Here is a 20,149-nt window from a genome sequence, read left to right as displayed (position 1 = left end):
CGCCCTATAGCGAAAACCTCTCAAAAAAAAAAAAAAAAGAATTAAAAAAAAAAAAGTTTTATCTACTAAGAGTGAGATGCCACTAATGTGGATGCAAGGGGAAAATTGATACCGTCTCATTCCCCACATGACTTCCTGTGAGTGGGAAGCATGACAATGACTGCTGCACAAAAGGCTCGCTGGCAGCCTGGTTCAAAGCCTGCACTAGGAGCCAAATAAAGCCGCTGAAGGCACGCTGAGGGAGGACTCCTTTTCATGTGTCCTTACCATCTCAATGGTATCAAAACTTATGGGAGCAAAAACATTCTGTTAAGAGCAGAGAAGAGATGAGAAAATGCTCAGGTTTTCTGTGTTGGGGCTGGGTGGGAAAAGAGTGGGGAATGACAGATGGCTTCAATAACAAGGCACATCTCATTGGAAAAAAGCATACCTTCTGAACCTAAGAATTACATCTCCCTTCCTCAGCTCCTGTCTTACCTAAGCCTCCTCTCCCTCCTATGTTCACGGTTGCTACACTCACTTGTACTACACTTAACATTGACTTGTACTACAAAACAATGGATTTGCAGAAATAATAAAAAGATGGTTCTTAACCTACAAGTTTAATTTTTTAGTCCTGACCTTTGTATCTTTTTATCCCACATGATGGGAATGCTATTAGAGATATGATAAAGTAGGGGAGAAAATAAATAAAACCAAACCCCACGCCCAATAAATCAACATAACAGTCTAGATTCAAATCCTTGATGTATCAACTGTGTTGATATCAAATCCCTGATGCTACTGTGCTGAAACTTAAGGTACTTTCATGGCAAAATTTTACTATAACAACTAGTATAGTGGTGTCACTGTAGAACAACATACATAAAAGAGGTAAGTGATTTAACCTGTTTCTATGCACCAGAGATCCAAATGAGGGCTCGCTAATGCAAATCTTTTCCAACCAGCTGTTTTATGCTGCTAAGATATTTCCTTAGCTGACAGCTTAATAGCAGAGTGGAAAGAATTTTTTTTAAAGTGGGAGAGGGAAGGGAAGAAAGAGATTCTAACCAAGTTATAGATGTGACTCAACAGCAATTGTATCTCTTCCACCTTGTACATAACCTTGTTCTTCAATTATTTATTTATTTTTTTTATAATTAACATTAAGCATACCAAGGCACTGTCTATGCTGGACAAAAACAAACCAGCAGGGGAGGAGGAAGGGACTCGGGACATATGGAGTTTTGGTACTCTGTAGGGTCTTTTAATCTTGGTATTGAAAATAAACTCTATGTCCTTTCTATTTTTAAAGTTGGGGTCACTATTAATTCCTTAACTTTTTTCTCAGGTCATAACTTGTTGCTTTCGCTTACACATAATCTAAAAGGGACTCAATTCTAATGCACATTTATTAACTAGGGCTATCTTTTACAAGAGAGATGCTTTACTAACATCATCAAGACGTGGCCAAAGTTACCTTGTAAAAGCAACTTGCTTACTGTAGGAATTAATTACTTACCCATCTGGTCGGCAATGCTATCCTCACTTCTTTGCCAGCTGGGTGTCGACTTTCCGCTTCCACTGATATCTGACTGAGTGTTCTGCCTGTCGATGGAGGCTGGGGATCTGCGGCTCACTCCAAACCTGTGGTGGTTCCCCCAACAAAGGCAGAGACAGCATTAGGGACTTCACCCATCAGGGTATCATGAACTAAACTCTTAATGGTGAGTCCTGCTGGTTTTTGCTTACACGTCTGTACTTGTATAGGCACCCCGTGCATGAGTACGTGTGTATGAATGTGTGTATTATGGTCGTATCCACGGCTCTGCTCAGAAAGGTAATGTGTGTATGTGTATAAACTGTGAACAACGGCAGGAGCCACTAGGACTGAGCTAATCTAAGCTAAACAGAGCAAGAGGCCAAATCTTCTAGCCCTTGTAGACCCAAATTCATTGTCTTCTGTGGCCAGAGGAGAAATTTCACAATCTAAATGTTCCATGTATCTCTTCCAAATGGCACATTTTAGGGATTTCTCTTAACTTGATAATTTACTGAACCATTAAGTCATTCATTCTTTCTCGAACAAGAAGAATAAAATGATTTCTGAGCACTTGCTCTGTGCTATAAGAAAACGACTGATATCTTTTATATTACATAGGAACCATTTCCAAACTGTGCAATTTTAAATTACCTTTGGGAAGGGCAATTTGGAAGCAGGTAAACTGGTATAAAGGCATGAGTCTATTTCTGGAAAGAGCCAATTTTATTTTTCCCTATGGAGAATAATAATAATATAAGTTTAATACAAGCTTATGCCTTGATTCGCAATGTCAGCAAAGTAAATACTGAGCCCATGAAAAGGACCTGAGTGTAGAATTCAAACACTAATGTGGAAATTTGCTAATTTGTGTGTGGTTACCAATGAATGTATGAGTACTCTATACACAAAAGACTAAGCATGGCTTGAGTCAGTCGATGCATGTGAGGGGTGTCTTGTTTTCTGGTAAATGTCTTACTTGCTGACTGATAAATGCATGGGCAGAACCAGCAAAGTGAGTTACTGGAGAGAACAGGAGATAAAGAGTAGGAAGACCTGGAGCCAAGCCCCAACTCCACAGCCCAACGTGACTGATCTAAGTCACTAACGTTTGCCTCCACTTCCTTATGTGTAAGGTGGCAATTCCATTACATGGATCCAAGGAGGAAACTTCATATAAAGCATCTACAGAGTAAAGAAGGCTATAAACTATTTCTTCTAAACAAATTATATCAATTTCCTACTTACTTCTGAATAAATGCTTTTCATTTACATACCGAATCACAAGGCTTGCTAGGCTGAGTTACCCTATATACTGATAGAGCCATTACTAAAAACCAAAACCTTGATTTATAAAACCTTCAGTGAAAGTGCTCATTTAAGGGGGAAAAAAGGATACATGATTAGGCTGTTTGCTATTGCCTCCAAAGCAGGGACTTTGTTAGTTCAGAACAGTGAATGCACTCAAGCTCACTCTATGATCTTATTTTAAATTTGTATTAAGACTTTAAAAAAACAAACACACACATGGTTAAATAAAAGTTAAAAATGGATGTGAATCTTGCTTTTACTTTTTGGTAGCAGTGGAAACTATAGATAGTTTTGAAGCTTCTGAATTTAAAGCTGCACACTTTTCTGGCTATTTTATTTTAAATAAATGTAAAGCTATCTATAAACTCTGCCTTAGGACATGTTTTCACTCAGTGAGCTTTTAATTTCTTCTTCTTTTTTTTTTCTTTTTAAGAGAGATTTTTGCTATAAGGTCCATACACTCACTGGAGAGATAGACAGAAAGACAGAATGCAAGAAATCACCCCCCAAGGGGGATGGCCACACTGCAATCCTTTCTCCTCCATTCTACTCTCACAATTTTGGGCATGTATGCACATGGGCCCAGTGTGAGTTTCAAGCCTCTGGGTCTGGGACTCGAACTATAGTTGGCTGTGTGGGAGTCCAGCAAGGTGACCATTAAACCACTTGCTGATCCCTTAATTTCATTTCTTATACACACACACACACACACACACACACACACACACACACACCATTTATTGTGTGGCAGAGGATCAGCGATACAAAGATCCAGTCTTTGAGGAGCTCAGACAAACCTGTGCTTAATTTTTCAATAGCCTCTTGTTGAACTTAATGATGTCTTTCTTTCCTTGGAGAAACACTTAACAATTTAATAGTCACAGATATAAAGGGTTTTGAAGAAATCATCTGTCTGACACATGAAACACACCCAGAGACCAAGAACTCTGCATCATGAGATAGTCTATTCCTGCCCAGGGAAGGCTGATGGCTATGAAATCTCTTCCTCACAATGGCCTTCTCTGTAACTTTCAGTTCCAGTTCTTGACTGTCTTCACAAATGGGTTTAATCCCTCATCTAAGAGTGCTGGAAGAAATCTGGCCTCTTCACCTCAATAGTTCTCAACTTCCGCTTGCACATCCTCAGTGATGTTTCTTACACATGGTCTCCTAACTCCTCATTTACCCAGGCCTCGCTGTAGACATGCTCTGCTTTCTCAATCCTCCTAAAAATGTGGCCCAGAAGTCAGTCTCCAGGGAGGGTAGAATGGGCCCTGTGTCTTTCAAACACTGCTTTTTAACTACCTCTTATGTCCATCTTCCTCTTGTGTAGGTATCTTTTGTTCCCCATTCAAGTAGAACAGGTCTCATGAATCAGGCTATTCAATTACACTTCTCAACTAATTTGGATAATTTCAATGTCCTCCCAAGAGGGAAGGGACAGACACATCTCATTACAGTGCTGAGCCCACTGAAGTGGAGTGGAGTGAGGACACCAAAGTAGTATTTTATGTTTGTGGGCAATCTTTATGTACTGAAAATCTTTATGTTATGATGTTCTGCTCTTGAGGGTTTTTTTTTTTTTTCTTTTAATAAGATTTTTGCCATAGGGTGCGTGTGATCACCAGAGAGAGAAAGAGAAGAAAATGAGAAATCATCCCCGCTGCCTTGCCGCAATCCTTCCTCATTGTTGGGATCTGGAGCAAACATGCACACACACACACATCCAATGTAATTTTTAAGCCATTGGGTTAGGGACTGAAAATGTGATCCACCACGTAGGAGTCTAACACTTTAACCATTACGCCACCTACTGGTCCCCTACTCGAGTGTTTTAAAATTAAACACTAATGAGTTTGCAGCAGACCATACACATCCAGCTTCACTGTCAATCTGTATGTATTGCTTTTACCGGGGTGAACAGGAAAGTAGGCATAATCTGTTTCCCCTTGGTAAGGGTAACTTCAGCATCAAGCCTGGCTCGTGAGTAGATGAAGACAGTGAGCCCTAATTCTTACAGCATTGCTATGTACAACATTTCCTCAGGATCTAAAGGAAGATGGCATCATCATCATCTTGTAAAAGATTACTTCAGGTAAAAAAGAGATTATACAGTACTGTAAATAATCCTGGGTAATCTCACAAACAGTGGGGAAAACCCTAAATGCCACCGATGCTAGCTGTAGTTATTAAATACCAAGCTGAATAATTATCATCTTGTTAACAAGAATTTAGTAGCATGAGCATGGGAATCATGTTTTTAACATTATTATTCGCCAACACATTAATGCTTCAGCTTAGTTTTCTGGGTATACATTTAAATAAATCCCAACAGAAGAAAACAGTGTTATTTTCATCGTTGTTCTTAAGCTCACGTTTTGTTGCTGTGCTAATTCTAGCTACAGTTACAGTGAGTCCTCAGTTTTGAAGTCAGACCACGCCATTTACAATTTACTAATTAGAACAAGAAATAATTAGTAGGCTTGAGGTATGGTACAAAGATATGTAATTCATATCATTTTGAAGAGACTTATGAATAAGAGCTCAAGTTTGTTTTTTTTTTCTTTTTGTCACCGGAGTAATTAAAATAAGAAACGTACACTTTGGACAGGCTACCAAGGAAGTCTTGGAGGAGAATAGTGGGATGAGAAAAGTCTATTTTACTGTGATTTTTATGATCTACTTTCTGTTAACAAACATTTAGCAACAACACCAAAAATCATTCTTAATAGTTGTAAAAACCCACAAAACAATCCCAAAAAATACCCATTGTGGAGGTATTATTAATAAGCATGCTTAGTTTGTGACATGGTGACATCTCAAGAAGATACCCCAATTATACATCTATTTCATAAAAATATATTTGGGGAAAACACAGAATAAAAACATGAGTTTTTTCTGAACACCTCACATTTGATTTTTGGATGGTCCAAGATCCTTGTCAAGTTCCTGAGAGAAAAATCCCAGCTAGAGTCTTCGATGGCTCATTTCCTCTTCCTCTGGGTAGAGGGACTCCTGTATACCCTGTAGTGTTTTCTTGCTAATTACCTCCCAGCCTCAACTGGTCCAACCTTTTTTTGTTGTTATTTTAATAGTTTTTAAAATTGTGTACATTTTGCTCTTTACTTTGTAAGTCAAAAGTAAATAGTTACTTTGGGGCATTCAGTGTTTTTAGGAAAGATAAAAAACAACAAAGCAGGCTCAAAGTGCGAGATAAGTACAATACTCAGTTTGGATGTGCCCATCATTTCCCCAATTAACAGCAATACCGACTGGTGCAAAGAGCATTTTGCTGAATTACTCTGGAGGAAACGTAAGAAGTGACAACGTCTGTACTGTGAGACTAGGTAATATTTGTAACGGAGGAACTGAGGCAATTTGATTCCTTGCCCCTGAGTTCTTTGTAGAGACTAGAGAATGATAAACTTCCTACAATGTAGTGTGACCTATTAAAACATTTTTCTATCTAGAATTTGCCAATGCTTTCCCTCTTGTTTGTCTGCAAAATGATCAAGGCTGGCTAAATGGAAATCATCTCACACGTCTGAATACAGATGAAAGATGGAGATGTCAATGGGGACCATGTACGATGGGACACACGGCATACCTACCCTTCGGGCATGGACTTTTGTCTGTAAGTGCCCCCCCCAGAGCCAGTCTCACTGGATGAAGACAGGTTGCTAGGGGAGTTACGACACTGGGATCTTGCTAAAGCCATGGACGAGACCGTCACATAGATGTCCGAACCAGGAGACAGCCTGCATGTACAAACCAAAAATAGGAAGTCAACAATTCAAAGGGAAAACCCCAAGGCAATGCATGATGGATAACATCATATAAATGTGACAAAGGCAGCAACTTCATGGAGATAGTGAAAATGAAGCCAGCTGGAAGCCCACAAAAGAAGCTTCCCCAGAAAACTACTCCCTAGGGGAACAGCTGGAAAACTGCCTTGAAGAGAGTGGGGATGGGTGTCAAAAAATAACAGGGAGGAAAAAAAAGATCTAGAAAACATACATGCTTCTAAAAGCTGCCCAAATTCAACTGGCTGAATTGCTTATACAGTTTCCTGGTGTGGCAGAACTGAGGGTAACTGAACTCGAGTGACACGAACATGGCAATTAATTCCAATTTCTCACACTGGTCCTCCCAAAGCATATGAACACACTGACACTGGTACATTCTCTGTACTTCTTTATCTTCTGATTTTAATACTCAAAAGTCTGGAGTAAATGTTCTGAATTTGCTACTTAGGATTTGTAGTTTCTGGTTGTTAGTGGTGTCACTATAAAAACCTCCATTAAAAAAAAAAAGCCTAGAACTGCAGCTGTTGAATTAATTAGAATTACTTTTTTTTTAAATCACTGTGGGGGAGTGCTCAGCCTGCACAGGAACCTCATATGTCTGATTCTAAAGTTAGGGATCCTTAACCTGCCGACGAGCTCTGAAGGCAGATCTGGAGCTTTGTGGACAGGACAGACTTTTCCCCCTCTTCTTTCTGGACTCTATAGGTAAAAGGGCAACCTAGAGAAGGCAACAAGCGATACTGAAGAGGTGAGTAGGTGCGAACAGAACCTTAACAACAGTGACATTTTCTCAGGAAGTGAACACTGGCAGCAATCACTTGACTCCAGTAACAGGAAAGGTCATTTCCATTTTATAGCTGAGGAAGCAGAATCTAAGTCACTCGTTCAGGGTCAATTGTTCATAGCCCACTGCCCTGTATGCTAAACTACTGTATCCCCTACAGAAGACAGTTTTCTTTGAACCCATGAATCTTCTGCAGCAGGGCAAGATGGGGGCTGAGGTATAGGAACCTGACAGAACGGATAAGAGAATCACACTGAGAAGCTTTTCTAACAGAAAAAGAATAAGGACACTAAAAAGTATAGCTTCCAGATTCATTCATGCCCATGAGGTGAATCTGACTTGAAAGCCCATATTTCCCTCTAGCTGTCTCCTAGATATCTCTCTCTCTTTTTTTTTTTCTTTTTTTGGAGAGGTTTTTGCTATAGGGCGTGTGCGCTCGCCAGACAGAGAGAGAGAGACATAGAGACAAAAAGCGAGAAGTCACCCCCCAGAGGGGATGGTCATGCTGCAATCCCTTCTCCTCCATTCTCCTCTCGGGATCTTGGGCACGCACGCACACGCGCCCGGCGTGAGTTTTAAGCCACCGGGTCCGGGACGCGAACCGCAGTCGACTATGTGGGAGTCCAGCAACATAGCCATTATGCTAACTGCTGGTTCCCTAGATATCTCTCTTGAACACCCTCACCAGCAATTCAAATCAAAACTTTAAAAAACTAATTAGTTTTGGGGGGCTGGTGGTGGTGCAGTCACACAACACTCCAAGAGGCTGACCCACACAGGAAGGTTCCAGGTGCGCATCTAGAGACCACCATGAACATGTAGGGCATCCATGTGCCCATTACTGGGGCTGGCTGAGGCTGGTGAAGGACTGTGGCACTGGGACCCTGTTAGGAGTGAATGCTTGTGTCTCTGTAGCTTGCTCATGGAAAAAAAAATTAACCTAAAACATAGACAGGTTTTTTGCCATTCCACCACATCTCCATACCTCAAACCTATCCCTTCCATATTGTTATCTCAAGTTAAACATTTTTTCTTTCTTTTTTAAAAAAATTTGCTATAGGGACCAGCAGTTAGCGTAATGGCTATGTCGCTGGACTTCCACGTAGTCAACCGCGGTTCGAGTCCCAGACTCAGTGGCTTAAACTCACGCCAGGTGCATGTGTGTACGTGCCCAAGATCTCGAGAGGAGAATAAAGGAGAAGGGATTGTGGTGTGGCCATCCCCCCTGGAGGGTGATTTCTTGCTTTCTGTCTCTCTGTCTCTCTCTCTCTCTCTGGCGAGCGCACGCGCCCTAGAGCAAAAACCTCTCCAAAAAAAAAAAAGAGAGAGAGAAAAAAAATTTGCTATGGGGTGTATATGCTGGCCAGTGAGAGAGAAAGGGAAGGTGAGGGAAGGCCTTCCTAGGGAGGATGGGCATGCCATTGTCCCCTCTCCTCTTGGGATTTTGGTCACGTGTGCACATACGCGCATGTACACACACACACACATGCCCAGCATGTTTCTCAAGCCACTGAGTCTGGGACTCAAACAGTGGAGCTGGCCATGTGGGATCTAGCAGCCTTCACCACCACACCACCAGCTGACCCCCCCAAGCTAAACATCTGGTAGCCATTTTTTTCCTTCTTTTCTTCAACTTCCACAGTCAACTGTTCAAATGAAGTTCAATGATCACTGACCCAGATGTAGTAGCATGTGCTAGATGCTGTTACTTGGTAGGCTGAGACCGCATGGAGGCCAGGGTTCCTGGCCCACTTGAAAACTAGGGTGCAGTGGTATGTGCCCATAGTTCCAGTTACTCGGAGGCTGAGGCAGCAGGATTAAGACATAGTGAAAGCTTGTCTGAGGAAACATATATGACACACACACACACAAAGTTCAACTATTTACAGAGCACAAGACTATATTGGGCACCCTTGATGCTTGTCTTGAAAACATAAAGACGGGCCAGAGAGTGGTAAAAAGTGATGCTCTGTGAGGCTGACTCAATTGGAAGGGTTGCTGGTTTGTGTTCAGAGACCTCTCTAAGCATATGTATGCCCATGATTTGGGCTGGTTGGGGATGATCACCACATTGGAAACCTGTCAGAGGTGCTCTGTTTTTCTGTTCCAGCATGGACTATATAGATAAACTTAAAAATAAAAACAAAAAACCCACAAAATAAAGATATCTGGCCTCCAATTGTGGACAGGCTGGCTCAGTACAACAGTGCCCAGACTGGTCTCCTGACTCTGGGTCTCTCCACCCCATCCCTCTAACACCTGTCAATCCTATTCCTCCACCAAGTCCCCGACTGCTATAGCTTCACCAAAGCTTCCGTCTGCACATAAGACAGAGCTCAAACCCCTCGCTCCCTCTTTTTAAGGCCATGACCCACCCATCCCAGCCACACCACCATCCGCCTCAGCTGCCTCCGTGCATCCCATGTTCTGGACACATTCAGTGTGTCCTAGTCAGACTATGCCACCAAACTCACACCTTTACTTACTTTTTCTCTCTGCCTAGAATGCCTTCCCCTCTTCTACTCTAAAATCCTCCTCCTCCACGCCTAATTCCAACTTTGTATCTCTGAATTCAAAGATCTGAAGCTCCTCAAATCCCCTAAGTCTGTTCTTTGCACCCTGACAGTACATCCCACAGGATGGTGAGTTTATGTAGGTCTGGCTCCCCCAGGGAAAGGCAGGCTGAGCTTTAGGGCCACCTCTCTGGGTACTCTGTAAATGTGTTCTGAATAAGGAATCCCCATCAGCAGGAGATGAAACAAAGGATGGAGGGGCATCAAGGACAAGGCCAGGACTGACATGGAATGACCTAAACCAGAGGTTCTCAACCATGGTGGGTCTAGATTGGTTGGAAAATTACTGGTTACTAATAATAAATAACTTACTAAAAACAATGATAACAATGAAAATATGCTTTTTTAAGTATAAGACAAAGAGAAGGGGTTATACATGACAGAATTATGTCTAAGCCCAGAAATCCTTGTGAACACCATTAATCTTACATATAACAGTGAGAAAATTCACTGACAAGGCCTGCTTTAAGTAGCATGAAACAGGGACAAACAAGCACAGCTGAGAAGCTAGTTTTTGGGGAGTGTGCTGAGAAACGAGGAAAAAGGTGTATTTCTAAGTTCCTCTTATTATCATCTTGATACTGTCATGGCTACACAGACTCTGAGAAATATGAGCTAACCACACAGCTGGGATCCTCATTACAATTCCGGGTCCCGAGTGGGGTATGTGTGGGGTGGCTATTGTGGATTTGGGACTTGGGACAATGCGTTTTGATGAGAGAAAAACTGAGACATTTACCTGGTACCATAAAAAGGATCTCTCTTTTTATTTCCAAGATCTCCCAAGTTTCTCACTACTCTGAAATATTTGAAAGGTGGCAAGACTGGGGCAGGAAGGTGAAAGGTCAGTCACACACACACACACACAGAGTTAAATGGAACAAGATACAATGCTCCTTTCTGCCTTAAGAGTTTGGCTTTTATATGCATCTAATATAGAGAAACTTCAAATAAAGTTTCATTTTGGAGCTGCTGTGATTTTCTTAGTGGGAAGAGGAGGAAGTGTTACAGAAAAATGGAAAAAGGGAGCGAAGGCAGTAGAATGTTAACACAGCTGAGGCCGGGTCAACATCTGGGGGCCTGATGATATTTAGACTTTTTGGAGTAAACAAGTAAAGCCCGTGAATTGTATTCACGGTGAATGTTAAAATATCTCTGCTCCTATGAAGAAGTGACAATGTAATTTCAAAAACAAAGGCAAAATGCCACTTATATGTGTATTTAGAGCTCGCTTGTCTTACCTTCTTCTCCAAAACATACAATAAGCTACGATATCTTAGGCTAGTTCTCAACCTCAGCTCTTTTCCTTGGCAAGTGTATCAGAAAATTCTACTTGGTTACTGGAGTTATCCCAAAGTGAAAAAATAGCATTTCCAGAAGGCCGGCATTCATTCCCATCTCTTTTTTTTTGCATTTATACAGCTCAATAGTGGCTTTGTTTCCTGACTGTTCGCACACACAGAATATAAACAGTAACTGACGGGATGCCTCCCAGATGTTTTTACGATTCTAGATGTGTGTAGGGTGAGCAAAGAAAACTTCAGAATCTCCCGATTCTGATGACCGTTCTTTCCCAATGCTCTGAACTTGATACCATCACACAGATAATACGTGAGAACAGGCCTCGTTCAGAGGGTGGGAGGTGCCACCTGCGTGGGTGCTGGCAGTACCCCGCTGTGCTGCCAGCCGAGGTTGAGGTCGTTGTGTCGGAAGTCAGGTGCCATGGAGTCCTCCCACTTGGCCTGGAGGCTTCTAGAACTGGAGGCTGTACCTCAACACTGGCGGCACACTAACCCCCACCTCCCAAATCTCTGTCTGCCAGCCCTGTCTCGTAAGTGTACTGTTTTAAGGGTTGCTGAGTCTAGTCAAATTAGGGCAGTCACAAGACTCTTCTCTCTCTTCAAATAAATCCAGCTCTTTCTATTTCAGTTTTTTTTTTAAGAATTATTTAATTATTTAATTTTTAATTTATTCATTCATTTATGTTTTAATTTTACCAAGATGGGGCGAGAGAGAGAGAAAGAGAGAGAGAGAGAGAAAAAGAGAGAGAGAAAGCAAGCCACCAAGTTCAGGACTTGAACCATGGTCAGCCATGTGGGAGTGTCCAGCACCTTAACCACCACTCCACCTTCTAGTCCCCTCTATTTCAGTTTTTAAAAAGCCTCAAATGTCTAATGTTAATGGCCAAATAGGTTTACAGGACAACAATGAACACCCCTTTCAATTGCTGAGATCGTCCAATTTCATGGAAGATATGCAGTAATTTTTTTTTTTTTTTAAGACTTTTGCCATAAGGCGTGTGCTCTGGAGAGAGACAGAGAAGGAAAGTTAAGAAATCATCCCCTCCATGGTACACTCCCTTCTCCTTCATTCTCCTCTTGGGATTTTGGGCATGCAGACACATGGACCTGGTGTGGATTTCAAGCGGCTGGGTCTAGGATGCAAACCGTGGTCGGCCATGTGGGACTCTAGTGCCTTAACCACTATGCCACCGGCTGGCCCCAAGCAATAATGCTCTCTCTGGTCACCATCAAACAGGAATTTTCTGAACCTCTTAGTAATAATTTTAGAAGATTCTCTTCCCCCTATTTTTATAAATGTAGTCAAGAAATAACTGAATGTTTCCAAAATAACAGTTCATAACCCTTCTCTGGAGGTCCCTATCTCCTTCCACTATAGAAATGACATACCAAGGCTTTTGGATTGTACCATGAATGCAGCAATTAAAAAAGCCGTGATCAGGGTCAGCAGATGATGTAGCAGTTGCATTGCTGGATGCCCACATGGCCAACTACAGTTCGAGTCCTGGACCCAGTGGTTTAAAACTCATACCGGGTGTATGTGTGTGCATGCTCAAGATCCCAGGAGAAGGGATTGTGGCGTGTGGCCATTCCCCCTGGGGGTAATTTTCCACTTTCTGTTTTTGCCTCTCTCTCTCCCTGGAGAACACACATGCCCTGTGGCAGAAACCTCCCCCCTCTCAAAAAAAAGAGAGAGAGAAAGAAAAGAAAAAGAAACAGCTGTGATCATTAGCACTAACAGACATGGCGTCCATAATCTGCAGGATGACACTGAGCATCAGCTCTTCATTTTTATTAATATGCAATCCATTTCACTGCAATGAAAACAAGAGTTGAAGGGGCTGGACACTTAGGAAAGGCAGGTTCAAGATCAGTATCAGTCTTCATTTTTCCAGAAGTATTCTAATACCAGACTTAAAGGGCTACGAGGGGGCAGTCCATGGCACAGTGGTTAAAGAGGCTAGATCCCGCATGGCTGCTGGAGTGGTCTGAGTCCTAGACCTGGAGGCTTGGAAAAACCCAATGGGTGCAGGTATGTGTGCATACATGCCCAAAATCCTGAAAGGAGGGACAGATGAAGAAGGGATTGCAGCATAATTTCCATTGGGGGTAGGGAGTTTTTCTCACTTTCTCTCCTTCCTCTGAAGCAAATGCACATGCCCTCAGGCAAAACTTTAAAAAATAAAGAGGGTATAGAACTACCAGGGGAAAAAAAAATCCTGGATTTCTAATAAAATACTCCTTCCCCACATGCTTCCCATGTATCCACTCACAAGACCAGACATTTAGTGCTAACACCCGTAGATTCATTAAAATCTCCACCGCAGACTGTAACTGATTATGATCGATCAATTTATGGGAAAAGAATGCTCAGTGTCTGAGTACTTGATGGTAAGTTATTTTGCTAACTGAGTAGTAGTTAGGATGAATTACATCTGTTTTCTCCTTTTTACTCCAAAGTGACAACACTGGTTAGATGTGTCCAAGAAAATAAGGCCCTCAGTAACCCACACGCCAATGGCAGGATGATGGTAAAAACAACTGAGAGGGTTCCAACTAGCAGCAGTGACTGACAGATTAGCTACTTGAGTCCATAATTAAGCACAGCATTTTACAATAATTTAGCAATTCAAATGGTATCTATCCAGGGAACAGGACCAAGTTAAAGTCCTCTGTCTTCAGCAACGTATTAACTAGAATTCTTTCCCATTTAAGTAAAAGGAATAAATCTGTAAAACCAGTTTAAGATCATGAAATCTGGGAGATCCATCCTGATTATAGTTTGAACAAGTTTTGTTCAAATCAAGCAACTCATCCCCCATTTTCATCTCTTCCCACCCTGGTCATTGTGAATAGAGCTACTTGGCCTTCTGGCCACAGGATTCCTATCAGCTATTCAGACTGCATCAAGGAAATCCTGTTCTGATGAGTCTCCAAGACAAGGTCAATTTACATCAAAGAAGAATTCTTTGAATAGTTAGGAAAACACAGCATTTATCACACTGAGATAAATGGATCACCACTTCACACTGCTAGCAAGCTGAGAAAGACTCACGCCTGGCATGCAATACGGGTGCCCCTTGTGAAGAGTCACTTGTACATCTAAGGGTGATTCTAAAGGACAGGAAAAAAAAAAAAGAGCTGCAGACAGAACCAGTACAAATGACAATGTTGATCCCCCTGCTTGAACAGAAGTCAAAACTTCAAGATGTCAGCAGGGCATTAAACCATGCATGGACCCTTCTAAGCATGGGATCCTGTGCACCTGGACAGGTTGCATGCCCAGAAAGCTGACCCTGCAGCATATGTGACTGGGTTCTATCGGCATGTAGACATGCATCCATTTGTTCTAGGAACATTTACTACATTACTGAGCAGTGTCTATGTGTGGTGGTGGATTCCAATTATGGGGAATGTTCATTGAGATGGGGGCTCTGGAGTCAGATGGCCTGATGCTAATTTTAGCTCCACCACTAGCTATGACTTTGAACAAATTATTTTCTCTCTCAATTCCTGGGCATCCTGATCCATAAAGGAAATAAATAGCAATCAACCTACTGGAGTGTTGGGAAGACAGAAAATTCATACCAACTTTGTACAGAGCTTTGGCACAGAATATTAACCCAGTAATACTTACCTATAATTTTTCATTTTTAAAAGTCATGATAGAGTGGGGAATCAGCAGTTAGCGTAATGGCTATGTTGCTGGACTCCCACGTAGTCAACCGCGGTTTGCGTCCCGGACCCAGTGGCTTAAAACTCACGCTGGGCGCGTGTGTGTGCGTGCCCAAGATCCCAAGAGGAGAATGGAGGAGAAGGGATTGCAGCATGACCATCCCCCCTGGGGGGTGATTTCTTGCTTTCTGTCTCTATGTCTCTGTCTGTCTGGCGAGCTCACGTGCCCTATAGCGAAAAAAACCTCTCCAAAAAAAAAAAAAAGTCATGATAGAGTGCATGTATGCACACATATAGGAGGGGACACTCCACAGGGTCTGGTCTTGCTGCAATTCCCCTTCCTCCAGCCCTCCAGCCCACTGGCTTATGGGCACATAGGTGTGTGCCCAGTTTGTTTCAGGTCAGTGGGCTGGGAATTTGAACTGTGGTGGCCATGTGGGATCTGCCTTCTCTAGAGCAGTACTTACCACTGTGCCAAGAGAGCCATCCCAGTTACCCGTAATTTTAAATGAACTATTCATAAATTCTAAGACACGAGTCAAATGTAGCTGTAGTGAGGGCAGCACAAATTGTTGTGAGGGCAGAGTACAGTGGGATTCTCAGGAAGGTCAGAGCTCAAAAACTGGAATAACTAGGGGAAGGGAAGGTTTATGAAAGACACATCTTGAGATGGGGCGTGTGGGAAACCAAAGCTATTCACAGAAGTTAGGAATGTGAGGAGTGTACACGGCAGGTCATGAAATCCTGCTGGGCTGGAGCACAGGACACAGGCGATCAGGAGGAGCCATGGCTGGAAGGATGAATGGGTCTTGCTGGGTGAACACATATGTGGTAGATGGACTTTATCTGCTAGCAGGGAAGCATGGCGAGTTCTGACAAAGGAGCCGTGCAGTGAGCTGACTCTGGGGCAACAGAGGGCTGCATCCAATGCAATGCCCAAACAAAATGTCCTTTTGTTTTTGCTAAGGTGAAAGAGAGCTGGTGAAATAAATCTGAAATTTCAGAGATGTACACATAGATAAGACACCACTAGCCCAGCTCATATGCTAACCTCTTTGATCAGTCCTGCTCCCCCACCAATACTCATAAATACTTCATAAAAAGTGTCAAAACCAAATCCTTGGTGAGTAGCTAAGTGGGGCATGCTAGGATTTTAAAGACTGGAAAAAACAAACCAAAATTAATCCATTCCCTATCCCATCATGGAAATGAAAAACAAGGGACCTGGAAGCTGAAACACAGCATATCACCTTGGCTTCTGCTGAGTTGCTGCCTATGCACCCTCAAATGGTCTCCAAAACCCCTACCGCCACCTCACAGCCACAATGGGAGAGAAAACTGCCACCATTCCTTTCCTATAGAGGAGTCCATCAGCAGCAATGCTCCAAACCATGTACAAACCAGTTCAATCTATCACTTAGCAAGTACATACTGCAATGGCTCAGGACTGTCCTCTCCTTTCATCTTTACATTCCTATGCTTTTTTTTTTTTGGCTATTCAGTATGCCATAGTCATCTGTCATTTCTTATAGTTATTTGTCATTTCCATTATACTATAATGGGAAACTGCAAGAACCATATACAAAACAACAGATTGGAAGACTGTTAGGCTTGATTCTGAATCTCTCCAGCGGCAAGGACTGTAGGGAGACTGAACTCTTACATGTATCTGCCCGCAGGGCCACAGTGTACGAACCCATGCCTTCCCTGGCCATCCCCTCCTGCCTACTGTGCTGTGGTTCCTTAAAATCAGCTTGCAGATCCTTAAAGGTGGATTCAGAGCCATTTGCCTGAAGCAGTGCCTAACAAGCCCTCTCGCAGTAGAGACACCAGTAGAGGACCCAGGGGTGGAGCCTACACACACCCGACCCCTGGAAACACACGCATTGTGGGGAGAAACTGATTCTCCTCTACCAACCAGTCCTATGGACGTTCTGCCTGTGTCACATTTCATAGCAGTTGTTCCTATAGATAAAAAGGAAATCAAACTCACTTTTCTCTGCACGTTAACAATAGGTAGATCCCACACTACCTCTATGTCATCATCTTAAGAGGTCGTCATGGAAGGACACAGACCTGTCAGACCCTTCATTGTCCAGAGCTCTGAACAAGATGCACGTGGGAAAACTGCACACTGGCGACTGTGGGGGTGGGCCTAGGTATTCATTTCTCTAATCATCACTAATTTCAACAACACATTTATAAATGTGTTATGCAATCAACACATTTTAAAGAAAACTGTCCATAGTTTCAAATGTAAGGCAACAGAATATAATAACTCGGGAATAACTTTTCCTGAGATACGTAAATGTTCAGTAAGTGTCTTCATGTATAGGATGTACCTTAATCAGTCTCAGGAAACTTACAGCAGGACACTTGCTGGATCTGGCTTGTGGGAAGGACTTCCCCAAGTCTAGTTTGTGAGTGAGTGAGTGAGTGTGCGTGTGTGTGTATGTGTGTGTTGAGGGGAGGGCAGAGGAATAGGATTCAAGGAAGTCCGTGTAGATCTTTCCATAAGGTGTGACCTGGCCAGGCCTCCCAGGATGCTCATGAGAACACTCCCTTGATATGGGCAGGAGGGCAGGACCCAGCTGCTAGGTGCACACAGGGCCACACCAGCACACGCCACCTTACTGCCCTTTCCAGAACACAACTTCTTTCACAGGATCATCTCTAAGGTCCACTCTAATTCACACAGATGGTGTCTGCAGAATTTCCTACCACTTCTGCCACTGCACAGCTCACCATGGCTGAGCAGGCATCCTGAACTCATCCTCTCATCCCATGTCGTTAACTGTGACACTGCTGCTGAAGATAGCACACTGGCTTGTGGAGACACATTTCCCACCACATGCATAGCCAAGATTAGGCTGAAGACTGACTCTTCGGCCCAGGCTGAGAAGTTCCACCCGTATCTCTGCAATCCCATCTGTACAGCCCACGCTGCTCCTGGTGCCTCAGGAGTTTCCAGGCAGATGGCACTAGGACACAGGTGCCCCACCCCCCCGCAAGGAGGGACCCCTGGGAGAACGCTTCCCCAGGCTAAATGCGGAGCAGCTACTTTCAAGGCTGAGGAACAGCTACATGGGAAGTGCCCTCCTCTCATTCCCTGGGCTGCTGTGGAGTCTGTAATGGAAAGGGCACTGAGAAGCAGAAGTTCAAGCTGCTGTGCTTCTTCCTGATGTCTGAATAGGAACCATCGTTATAACATCATCTAAAATGGTAACCTTCAAATCACATCGCCTCCAGTGCCAGGGTGGCTGCCAGCATACACGAGCTCCTGGGAACAATGGAAAAAAGGAGCCTTTGGAGCCAGGGGCCTGTAAGTAGCACCCTCCATGTTCCTGCCTTTTCTTGGCTGACAAACACAAGACAAATTCAGTTTTAACTAAAATTTCTTTTTACAAAATTTAGTTTATTTCTTAAAAATTATTTTATTTATTATTATTATTTTTAAATTTACCATAGGGTACATATGCTCACCGAAGAGATTTTGGGCATAGGCACCTAGCATGATTTTCAAGTCGCTGAGTCCAGGACTTGAACTATGGTCTGTCCCCAGCAATATACTTTAAAAGTATTCTTTTTTTTATCAAACTTTCTATTTATTTATTTATTATTATATATTTATTGTGTGATAGGGAGCGTGCACTCACCGGAGAGAGGCAGACACTTAGAGGGAAAGTAAGAAATTACCCCCAAGAGGCAATGCCCATGCTGCCACCCCTTTTCTTCCACTCTCCTCTTGGGATTTTGGGTACACATTCGCACATGCCTGGTGTGTTTTCCAAGCCACCGGGTCTAGGACTCAAATCTCCCAGTCAGCCATGTGGGTTCTACTGCCTTAACTATCATACCACCTGCTGGCCCAGAGTAGCAATATTCTAAATTTAGCCAACGAAAACCAAAAATCTTATACTTCAGCCTAGCTTTTAATGCTGCAACTACAGACTGTTTTGCTTTTACCTTTCATTTAATTTTTATAAAAAGAAATGAATTGAACCAGCAGTTGGCATAATGGCTATGTCGCTGGACTCCCATGTAGTAGACCATGGTTCAAGTCCTGGATCCGGTGGCTTAAACTCACGCCAGGCTCGAGAGTGTGCGTGCCCAAGATCCCAAGAGGAGAATAGAGGAGAAAGGATTGCAGTGTGGCCATCCCCCTTGGGGGCGGGGGTGATTTCTCGCTTTCTGTTTCTCTGTCCCTGTCTGTCTTTCTGGTGAGTGCACACGCTCTATAGCAATAACCTCTCGAAAAAAGAGAAACAAATTAATTTTTTTCCCTGAATTGATTAACTTCTGTTCCCACTTACTTCAATAAGCTGTTTTGGTGTTAGAGGTTCATTACTACAAGTGGAAAGTAGAAGAAATGCTTATTTTTGGAAGATCGGACTACTCACACAAAGTGTGACTAAAAGATGATAAATGATTCTATAAGGTTTCTTGGTTTGATTACTAAATAAATTAAAAACATTTATTGGGAGTCTATTTAATGCCAGAGCTGGTGGTTGTTGGTCTTTAGGACACAAACATGAATAAGACAAGCAAACTAAATTAGAAAAATGGACAAAGAAGATTAAGATGCAATATGGGCATGTGATTATTATGCTCTGTGAGAGAATACTTCTGTTGTTCTTGGTTTTGCTATAGCACATGACCACTCACTAGAGAGAGATGGAGAGAGAAAGTGAGAAATCACCCCCAGGGTACGGCCATGCTGCAATCCCTTCTCCTTTCAGGATTTTTGGGCATCATGTACATGTGCCCAATGTGTTTTTCAAGCTGATGAATTAAGGACTTGAACTGTGGAGTCAGTCATGTGGGATCCAGTTACCTTAACCTCTGTGTCACCTAGCTTGACTTCAAGACCCCTTTCAAAAAAAAAAAAAAAAAAAGCTTATGTCTTTATTTCTTCCATAAGTAAGAGACAGACAGAGACAGAGAGAGAAGGGGGGAGGCCATACCCTCAACAGCATCCCGATGCTGCAATCCACCCCTAGCCTTCAGTCCTCCCTGGACCATGGGCATATGCGTGCCCTGACTACTCAGGGAGGTCTCCAGACTTGAACACAGAACCTTCCAACATGGATCAGCCTTGTAGGGCATCACATTTTACTGCTGTGCCCTGTCCGACCCCAAGAGGATAACTCTTAAGTTTGTTTCAAGCTATTAAGCAGGCA

General features: G+C 42.8%; 1 protein-coding gene across 8 annotated transcripts in view; it reads right to left on the bottom strand.

Annotated features, from left to right (window-relative positions):
* SIPA1L1 (signal induced proliferation associated 1 like 1) overlaps positions 1-20,149 on the bottom strand; it is a 413,451-nt gene that overhangs the window by 41,368 nt on the left and 351,934 nt on the right. For 7 of the 8 annotated variants that reach the window (XM_006167962.3, XM_006167963.3, XM_006167964.3 and 4 more), the window contains 2 exons: positions 6,442-6,588; positions 1,502-1,626 (listed from right to left, as the gene is read on the bottom strand). In XM_006167962.3, coding sequence (XP_006168024.1) covers positions 1,502-1,626; positions 6,442-6,588 — 272 coding nt within the window. The remainder of the gene's footprint in view (positions 1-1,501; positions 1,627-6,441; positions 6,589-20,149) is intronic. The other variant, XM_006167966.3, reaches the window with a different exon arrangement.

This window comes from Tupaia chinensis, unplaced genomic scaffold (genome assembly GCF_000334495.1).
Source record: "Tupaia chinensis unplaced genomic scaffold, TupChi_1.0 Scaffold145367_1, whole genome shotgun sequence".
Classification (NCBI taxonomy): domain Eukaryota; kingdom Metazoa; phylum Chordata; class Mammalia; order Scandentia; family Tupaiidae; genus Tupaia; species Tupaia belangeri.
The sequence above is the reverse complement of the archived record's forward strand: the minus strand, read 5'-3'. Positions and strand labels throughout refer to the sequence as shown.